The sequence below is a fragment of the Alligator sinensis genome, unplaced genomic scaffold (assembly GCF_000455745.1).
Source record: "Alligator sinensis unplaced genomic scaffold, ASM45574v1 scaffold281_3, whole genome shotgun sequence".
Lineage (NCBI taxonomy): Eukaryota > Metazoa > Chordata > Crocodylia > Alligatoridae > Alligator > Alligator sinensis.
The window spans coordinates 13,238-23,975 of NW_005843118.1; the positions used below are offsets into that span (position 1 = coordinate 13,238).

The 10,738-nt window shown below is 40.2% G+C and overlaps 1 protein-coding gene across 1 annotated transcript; it reads left to right on the forward strand.

Annotated features, from left to right (window-relative positions):
* Positions 1–2,391: 2,391 nt before the first annotated feature.
* GGCT (gamma-glutamylcyclotransferase) lies at positions 2,392–10,738 on the forward strand. The gene is made up of 4 exons (XM_006037454.2): positions 2,392–2,515; positions 3,296–3,441; positions 6,913–7,048; positions 8,572–10,738. Exons 1-4 carry the CDS (start codon positions 2,513–2,515, stop codon positions 8,710–8,712), a joined length of 426 nt encoding a protein of 141 aa, XP_006037516.1. The 5' UTR covers positions 2,392–2,512; the 3' UTR covers positions 8,713–10,738.

Here is a 10,738-nt window from a genome sequence, read left to right on the forward strand (position 1 = left end):
TCTTTCCCTTCCCCCCACAGACTTACCTGCTTGGACGGGGGGGGACATCTATGCTGATCGCATAAGAGCAAATTTACCTCGCCTATAACAAATTATGGGTCTAAATATGCTCATTGCATAAGAGCAAATTCCCTTATAAAGAACCCGCATAAATTGAGGGAAACCTGTACTGTTACACATGGTTCCTGCTGTGGGGCTTGCCAGTCCGACAAGGGGTATGCAACATTATTTTCTGCAAGCTCCTGTAAGGGGCTGAAAGGAAACTTAGACTGCCTACTGGCCAGGAGATATGAAAGTAACCTCTTCCAGGTCTGCAAATGGAAGCAGATTAGTGAGAGATTGTAGAATGCAAATGTTTGAGCAGGGCATGTGGCTGGGCAGGGAGCTGCTGCGGGGCTGGGGCTGGGATCTTGTGGCGATGATGGTGTGGTCTGGAGCTGCTGCAGTTCTGCCCTGGCCCCAGACCATGCTGTCACCGCTGTAAGATCCTGGACCTGGAGCAGCTCCCTGCCCAGCCACGCACCCTGCCAGCTCTGCTGGGGCTGATCTTCATGGAAACCCTGGCCCTGTGCTGTCACAGCTCTGCTGCTGCTGGGTCTCTGTGGAAACTGGCTGCAGTGGTATGGGCAGGGGCTGCTAGGAAATGGGCCTGCCATGGGCCCAGTCTAGCCCGCGGGCTGGACTTTGCCCGCCCCTGTGCAAGGATGCGGTCATCTGAGTGCATCAGCAGTACTAAACTTACACTAATTCTGTTGACCAGTTATCAAATGTTGCTAATGTATTAAGTTGGCTTTTGCATAGATACAGTGGCAATTAAATTGCATCTTTTAAGCAGTTAAGCCACTGATCTACACACTTGTGTTATAAACATTTTAATAGTTGCATTGCTTTATAGATCTAATTTAGATTTTTTTGCATGATTTGCACAGTTGTCTATTGAAAATTTGAGGGAGAGGAGATGAACTGAATTAAAAGCTGCTTGAAAGTTCCTGAGATGACTGCAGTTGTGACAGATGCATAGCATATGGTCATGTTGAGGATACATCTGGGGACTCGCAGATACATTGACCAGTTCAAACTGTTCAGGTGGCTTCAGTCAGTTGTTCCATGTTTTGAGCCCTGTGTTGGAGGTGCCCCGGCTTATACCAAAGAGTAACAATATGGCATATTTTTTGCACATAGCATACGTGAATCAGTGGGGTATGTTTCCATGGTTGTTCTCATGTAGTTCTTGTAATAAAAGATTGTTCAGAAATATCTTCACCTTGCATATCTCCTGGACCATGACTCCTGGCTACAATATAATCACTCCAACACTAAGTTTGGATTATAAGCGAATAGAGAAGTAAGGCTAAATCAGGTTTTAAATGTTCAAAACTTCAGAAACTGGGAAGAGGTTTGGGACAAAGGAATGACTAAAGTAAATAGAAAAAGTGTTAAAGCCAGCTATAAATACTGGAGATCAGATTTTGATATACTTAATTTTGAGTAGCACCTTGTTCAGTGAGTAGACTCAGTTTAGGGATATTCTGGAAGTGGTCTTCATCCTTAATAATGGAATTGATCTGTTGTCTGCTGTCTGAGGACATAAGCCTCAATTCTGCAATCCGTAAATTAAAACTGGCATTTAGGAGAGAGGCAAAAGGTTGAGGGCATAATACAGTACCTTGATTGCCTGTTAACTCCAAGGAATACCAGGGGCATATCTACACCATAGCGGACTATGGTAAGAGGAACAACCATGGAAATGTACCCCACCTATTCACACACAATGTATGCTTAAAAAAAGAAAATGCCATTTTGCTTCTTTTTGGCGTACAACCAGGGCACAGCCAACACAGTGATCAGTCACATATATGCTCATGGGTGGCACTTGGTACACCTAGTGCCCTTTGTGATACTTTTGGTGTGCAGGGCAAGTACTGACAGCTGTGCCTCCCTAGCAATATCTGGTGTGATGCAGACACCAGAATCCTCTCTTTTCAGCTGCGGATGAAAGAACAGCATGTGCAGACTAGAAAGTGATTATCAGGGTAAACTGAATCTATATGCAAAGTGCTGTCAGATGTACAAAATAAAGCTGAAAAAATGCAGGTCCCCCTTTCCTGGTCTATTTTGCTAGAGTAGTCTTTGGCATTGCTTTTATGTTCAGTACAATACTGGTGTAACTTCTAAAGGATGTTTGGATTTATTTCATTTTTGAATGAAAATGTTCTTTTTAGGAGTCATGCTGATTATTACAAATACCTCCCAAGAACATGATTACTGAATTGTTTTTTTAGTCGTTTGTGTTCAGTGGGCAGCACTTCATGTCTTAGAAGTTTTGTCATTTGGTTTCAGTTCCTTTCTCATGTGCTGCCATGACTCTCGCATGCCCAATTCAGGGGCAGTTCACATGTGCTTCTTCCTAGGCCTTTCAACAGGGTATTCATGAGGCACAGAAGCAACAAGTGCTGAAAAGGGAATAAGCAGCTGAAGGGCATGTCCACCAAGATGAGAGGCTCGGGAAGCAATGGTAGGCTTTAAGAGAGCTGGTACTTTGAATTTTGGGGCCCACACAAAACACCATTTTTAACATCCTAAAGCACGGGTACCCAACCTTCTGGCCCTGCAAACCAGATGAGTGGCGTGGGATTGGTCCGTGGGTGCAACCCTGCACACTGATCTGTCAAACCAATACAGTGTAGCACACAGGACCATGTTATCCACCCTGCGGGACTCTCCACAAGTCACCAAATTAGGCAGCAGGGGAGCAGCAATTGACACTGCTACAGTTTCCCTGCCATCCAGTTTCTAGACCTGTGGGGAGTCCAGCAAGCTGGCTGACCCAGCTCCATGAGCACCACTGTCAGAAGGGGAGTAGATGAACTATTACGTGACAACATTCATAGCTTTGGAAAAAAGTCAATCTGCCATCCCGTAAACACTATTGCCTTTCATGTAGAAATGAACACATCCACTGGTAGTGAGCAATGTAATCTCAAATTCCCTTAGAAAAATCTGTTCATCTATAAACAAGGTAAAGGGCTTGGATGCAGGTCTAGACTCTGTAGAACAGCCTTGTATCTCCTATTCTTGTTCCAAGCCCACTATTTGTCTTGGGGCCTGATTTTTAGTTCCCTCTGAGGTGGGGATTAGAGCAGATCTTTAAGGAAAGAAAGGTAACTACCCATTCTATAACTTCTTGTTAACTTTGCTTCAGCTAACATTTTCATGCCATAATCCCCTCCTTCTCCCTCCCCCCATTCCCTAAAAGTAAGTGAAAATTGATTATTTGCATTGGTTTAATTTGCAGGATTTTAAACTCGTTTTTGGCAGTCCTCAAGGCAGACCAAGTTCTAACTGGCATGGAAGTACAGCTACCATTGTTCAAAGCCCTGGAGACGAAGTTTGGGGAGTAGTATGGAAAATGAGCACTAGCAATTTAATTTCTCTGGATAAGTAGGTGACTTATAATTCCAATGTTTTGTGTTGCTTTAGAAAGCAAGCCAAATGCAATGGTTGCCTTTCAGCAATAACCAACATGGAGGTTTTGTTTTGACTTAGGAGACTACTTTTGATTCTGAAACATGAAAATAATTCCAGAATAGTCTCTAATGCTTTGACAAATCAATAGCTTGAAAAGCAAAACTGTTGTAAAGAGGGTTTTTAATATGAGGAGGGGACTCTGAACTGTCTGACTGAATTTAAACTTCTGTCACCTTTACATTTTTTTCATGAGCTTTTCCCCTATTTGCTAAGTTTTAAACTCTGCTTCTGAAGGCAGATTTCAAAAGATTAATGTCAGCAGTGGTTTGGGACCTCACCTTAGGTGTTAGGAACAGGAAGAGGAACTGTGCAGAAGAGAACCAGCTATGCAATGCAAGAAAAGGGAACCCTGGGAAAAGCCTTTATGTAGCTATTTTCTAAACTTGCAAAGAGTTTTTTAAACTTTCAGATCAAAGCCTCACCCATCTCTGAAATAACTGGATTGATAAATAAGATTGATGTCTTGTTGGTAGTGCTGTTTGGATCTCCAAAATGATGGGCTTGGAAGCTGTGATGATGCAGTCAGCCATCCTGATACAAACCTAAAATGTTACAGTACACCTTCAGTGACTCTTCCGACAGTTCAGTTATCTTTGTTGGTTTGACAAAGTACCTTCCAACCTGCGTAGAAGCTGAAGAGCACTGAGGTATTACATCGTCAGTACCTCTGAAAATTAGACCAGGCCTGTGCAGGTCCCTAATCAGGATTTGGAAGCCTAATTTGTGGAGCAATTTTTCAGTAATTTTAGCCAGTGCCCTGTACTGCTTGTTTCTAATAGCACTGCTATAGCTTTTAATAGCTTTGGCTATAAAACCAAGTCTTCAGCTGGTTTGTTTAATGCATATGAGCCTGAACCTGCAAGAGGCTGGGTGCTCTCAACCAGCATTGCCTTCAGCACCTCGCAGGATCAGGTCCCTTGTCAACACTTTCAGGATTCAAGGGGGAGAATTTTAATATTAAAAAGAATTGGAATTTAAGTCAGAGCCATAAGTTATCTATTTTGAGTCCCTTTCAGCAGGGAGACTGCAAGTTTCCCACTCTCTTCTGCTTTCCTCTCCTACCCTTAACTGCTTGCATTAACTCCCATTCTGACCTCCCTTCGCTCTCTCTTGTAACGACTACAGCATCTTAATTTGCCAAACTCCTAGAACATACAATACTTCCCAAGACTCAAGGACCCTTACTATCATAGCAGATACTATCACTGCCATCACTTTTGGGGGAGGGGAATTAGTTGATTGATATTTAGCTTTCATAATTCTAATCCACATATGGTAGAATTCCAATTTCTTGCACATTTTTGAGAAACTTTTAATACTAGCTAAAAGTGCCTGAAAGACTGTACTGGTAAACCAAGTGCCTCAACTGACTTATTCTAAGAGAGATATGAGCAGTTCTGGCTTCATCTCCCAAACTGCCTTACCAAAGTGTCACAAAGGTGATCTGTAAAGGTGATCTGTAAAGTTAACAGTATTTGTGTTGGTTTTTTTGCTTCTTTATGAACTCTAAAGAAACACTTAAAAACCTGGTGCTTATCTTACCACTACATACTGAAATTTTATCTTTCTTCCTTCATGGAGTAGATATCTTCCTTTTCATCTTCCTTTAGTAGATGACTAGCAATCTACTAGAACTACGGCAAATTATGAAATGAAAAGTAATAGAAAAGATAATATTTTATCAAGTGTTTAAAATTCTTTGTGCTTGTGGATGTTACTACAAATGGTTTTCTTTCTTAATCACCAGAGTTTGTATCTGGCAAAACTACTTACTTGGGATTTTGATCTGATAACCTGATAGTGGCATGACACATGCTTTAGCCTAGACTGCAAAGTCTTGTGTACTTAACCCTGTACACTTTAGATAGTCCCACTGACTTCTGTAGGGCTCTTTGTATGTGCACTTATGCACAACAATATGTGGTTGTAAAGTTTTGAACTGAAATTTATTGCTAACAAATTTTCCTGGATTATTAAAAATGAAACTTCAAACAAAAAATAATAATTTTTCTACTTATACTTTTCTCAACTTGAACACTTAAAACAGACTGTCACTCCTGTTTTCTGAAAAAAACCATGTAGTTTATTTCATGTTTCATTTTGCATGCTCTAGTCAAGGGATACAATATTTGGGTGACAAACATAGCAAAAGGATCTTGGCATATAGCTGTTTTTCTTGGTGTTAGACTTCTTGAGACATTTCTCTCGGTCATAAATCTTGGTGTCTTTGTTCTAAACTTCACAAAATACATCTGAGAGATACTTTAATCTCTTAATTTAAAAGCTGTTTTTTTTCTGTCCCTTTTCCTGCTTTTTCTGAAACAATCCAGAAATTTGTTTCTAAACTTTACATCATTCTTGTTTGCAGGTACTGACCCTCCAGTTAGCTCCACAGGTCTTCCTGCATTGGCCCAGTTGCAGGGTTGGAATAATTTATACTAGCATGTTAAGTGACTTTGAAAAGTGACTAGCTTTTTATCTTCAGAAGAAAAAAAATATTACTTCTCAAGACCTGTGATACCATTTTAATGAGCATTGTAAAGATCTAGAGAGACATCAAAGTTGTCACCTTCCACCTACATCTAAAAAGTAACTATTCCATTTGAAACTTGCCTTTCATCTTATGAAACTTGAAATAAGCCATTACTGCTGCTAGTTTCCTAAGACTTTTATATTTTCCTCAGATTTATCATTTTATTAATGGACAACCCCTCACCCCAGAACCTTACTTATAGCAGTCGTGAATGTAACACTGAAACAAAATGGGATACCAATTTTTGCAGTGTTTTCTTTCAGCTTGCTACTGTTATACAAGCTGTACATGCAAGCAAAGAAATTCAAGCACATTGGTGGGTGTCTTGGATCATTGAGTAGCATGCCCTTTGACAGAGAACTGTGCAAGTCCCCCCCTCATTATACTTCGAAATAATAACATATGAAAGATAATTTTGCTATAACTTCATTATCAAAATATAAAGTATCAGTATATGCATTGTTTCTTAATTTTGATAACTTGGTTGATAATCCACTGATTATAGATTATCAAATATTTTTATAGTAGATATTACCATATGTACCTCTTATGACTTGTGCAGTATGGGTGGCTGACCTGCATGATTACAGTAATGAATTGTTATTTGTGATTTGTATCCTTTACAAGATAAGAAAGAAATTCCACTAGCTTATTTTTGGGATACGGAACAAGGATTGCTCCAAAGTATTGAAATACATTTGTTTTTTAAGTACTGCCACCCAAAAAGCCACCTCAACTTTAACATGATACCAACTCAAATATTCAAATGCATGACTTGTTAAAAAAATACACTAATCGAACTTGTGTTGCTGTATAAGTGGTGCAGTATGAAAGAACTGTCATCTTTGCAGGCAAGAGGGAGTTGAAGAGGGTCTGTATGCTCCAATAGAGGTTGACGTTAGCACTCAAGAAGGAAAACTACTGACCTGTCGAAGTTACCAGATGAAAGACTTTGTCTATGATCTCCCATCACCACAGTATAAAAAGGTAAGCGTTGCTGTGAATAATGAACATAAACTGAAATAATGTATTAATTCTTACTTAGAATAACAGTACATATTAACTATTCTCCTCTCTCTGTCCTCTATTTCTAAATAAATGTGTAATTAATCCCTATGTACTACTGTATTTCATGGTGTATTAGTCAAGGTTTGAAGCCCAGTTTTTAGCTCTTAACATTCAGCTTTGACTTATACACCATATTGGCTTCCCCTGTGAGCAGTGCTGGGTTTGGTGCTCGGCTAGTGTGGCCCAGGCAGAGTCGCTCACCAGCTGAGTGCCGAGTCCAGCGCCACTTGCAGGGGACAGGGTTGAGGCTGAGGCCAGGTTCAGCACTCGGCTGGCGTGGCCCAGGCAGCGCCACTTGCAGAGGATGGGTGCACGCCAACTGAGTGCTGAGCCCAGCCCCATCCCCGTCCCCTGCGAGCAGCCCCAGACTCAGCTGGCGTGCCCCCGTCCTCTGCAAGTGGGGCTAACTAAGCTGCGTCAGCCAAGTGATTGTGCTTATCTACAAATCACTTTGTAACTGATGCACAAGAACCGTTGGTATGGCATCAGCAGTTCATAAGCAAATAGTAACTCTAAAAACAGGCTGGGACTGAAAGTTTACTGGACTCAACTGAAACAAAATGTAACAACCTGACCAGAAGTCTGTCAAAACATAGATATTATATTTAGCTAATAAAAATGCAGTGGGGTTTTTAATGATGCTGAACAGACAGGCACCCAAAAGATGGCACCTCCATCATTGCAGGCCTCCTCTGGGACATTTGTTAACAGTAACCCATGGAAGAAAGAGTTCTGCCGTGCAATTCAGCAGTACTGCTCAACAGTGCACTGGCTTTTTTTAGAAGCATGGCCTAAACACCGGGCAGGACTGATCTACTTAGCCTAGGAGAGCTAATGAAAGCCTAGCCTGAGATGGTGTGACTGTCTAGAAATGTTCAGCTACATAATTGTAAATAAAATAAAAAAGTTCTCCAGAGTGAGAACAGCTAATTTGGCTTGATCATATGACTCCTATGTATGTATGTCTCTTGACCCGGGGCCCACCTATCAGGGAAAGTTTTCATAATCACTGCTAGGGTGTGTACTTCCAGAGTCTATTTAAAGAATGCTATAACTTGGGAACTTCCTTATGTACTTTCTGGTCCTCTGTTCCCCTTATTTTACTCTCGAGACTACTCTTTAGAGCTTTATGAAGGAATACATCTCAACTAATACAGCATCAGGATTGAGTACATAACGTAAAGCTGTCTTTGCTATACTACATGCATAGCAACAATTTCAAAAAAGCGTCCTAACTTTTCCAGCCAAGAAAATGATTTTCTCTCCAAGTTCTGTCAGCCTAAGGTTATTTCCCTTGATCTGATTATAGGAAGATGCCTGGGATCAGGGCTTTGGTTTTAGTTCTTTTACATGAGTGGTACTGTTTGCAGAACCAAAAGCTTGTGAGATCAAACTGTTTCACTGTAATGTCATAGTAAGACAGTGTTTCTTTTCACTTGTAGGTCATCTGCATGGGTGCAAAACAGAATGGATTACCACCTGACTATCAGAAGAAATTAGAACTAATAGAGACCAATGGCTATACAGGACCAGTGTCAATCTTTGAAGAAATTGAGGCTGCTGTTAAAAAAGGGAAACAATAACTTAATAAAATCATAGAAAAGTAGGGCCAGAAGGGACCTCCAGAGGTCATCTAGTCCACCCCCCTGCCTGAGGCAGGATCATCCTTATCCAAACCTATTGTCTAACCCAGGTGTACTCCTAGAGTAATTCCAGATCCACCTTGCCTGATTGTTCATTTTGATTTAAGCATGAATTTTCTCAATAGGCTGATTAGCAACTTCCTTATGTGATAAAGAATGGGGCAGGCCTGGTGTACTTCTATAGGAAGGGACTGGATTCAGCAAGTTTAAGGCCCTGGTCTTGCAAAGGTATGTGTGTAAGTTGAGCTTAACTTCGTGCACCATATAGAAAGCTATGTGTAAATCTCTATGGAATCTGGACCTAATTCTCTGTAATCCCCTTATCATACTGTTGGTAAAGTTCATGTTGTCACATCTTCCTGTTACCGATCATCATAAAAAAGAAAGCCAGTTGGGCAGCTTCCCATTAGGAATATTAAGGCTGCAGAATTGAGCCCCTTGGTTTTTAAGTGTTGTACATTCAGTTCTCCAGTCTGTTTTAAAAGTCCATGGGGGTGCCAAGTGAGAAATTATACTTTGGCTTTTTACTTAACTAACTTCTGTGGAACAAGACCTCTTCTGGCTGGAAGGTATTAATGTGATTATTAAAAATCAATCATTTAGCTTCTGTTTGGTCATTAGCTGCTAAATCACTTCCTGTGAATTGGTATAATAAATTACTGAGTATTGGTACTAACTTGTGTGAGAGACATATGCATTTGTCAGTCCACTCTAATTAAACTCCTACCAGTACTGTTTAAAAAATTCCTACCAGCTTCAGCTTAAAAAAAAAAAAAAGGGAAAATTTTAAAAGTCAATAGATATACTTCATAGGAGGTATTTCTAAAATGCTAATTCTACAGGTCACCCTCTGCTATTGAAGAAACTGCCAGCTAAGGATAGCATTCCATCTGTAATAGTGTAATCGTCTTTAGTGGTAATTACTAGGGATTGGTGAATAAGGCCAGATAAAATAAGTGGCTGCAATTGAGTTGTTTTTTTTGTTTTTTAAATTCCGAAGAGTTGGTTAGCTATTTTTATCCCGTTGGATCATTGCATGTCTCTCTACTTTCTGTAGAGGTCAGGAAGATATGCACAAGGTCTATTCCAGTGGTTATTGAAATCGATGGCAGTCTTTTCATTCATCACAATGATTTGAATTGGACCCAAAAGAGAAATGCTGAGAGTCTCTCTACAATGCTCACAACCTCATATGAATTGGGAAGTGTTGTAAACTTTGCAGGAGTCCGACCTTTTGATAAATGATTACTGATGGGGAACTGAACAATGTGAGGAAACACAAAACAACTGAATTTTAATTTTTTTTCTTTCTATATGGAAGATCGTTTAAATATTTTTTCCTTGATACACAGGAGATAAGAGTTACATCCAGAGTTAATGGGACTATGTATTATGAAATGTCAAACTTGTACATGAACTGATTTATCTTGTCTTTATTGCACAAACTTTTTATGAGTGTGTGCCAGAACAGTTCATTTCATTTCTAGGTGTCATGTGAACGATGTTCATGGAAGCTGAGATCTCAGATTTTCATTACGCCCCATTATATGCATACTGTATACTGTACTGTATACTGCATATATGAAACCTATGTAATAGCAACTAAAAATTGGGGGGTAAATAAAGTAACAACTGCCAGATTTCTTTTGTGTCTCTTTAGTGTAAGTTGTCTTGCTTCAAAAATGCTTACTGTAGCTTCTGTATGGTAGCTGCTGAACAGGGACTGCCAGTGGAGGCTGCGGGCCCCTGCCTGCTGTCTCTGCCTGCTGTCTCTGCCTGCTGTTGATATCCTAGACCAGCCCCACTTTGCTTCTGTAGCTTCTGTAACCTGAACCTTTTGTATGAATGTACAACTGAACTTACCATACTGAGAATACTCATCTGTAAATTACTGCAGGTAAATTTGTTTCTATAAATAAAAAAGTGAGTCTAATTAAATTAAAAATTAAAGCAAGACAAATGACTA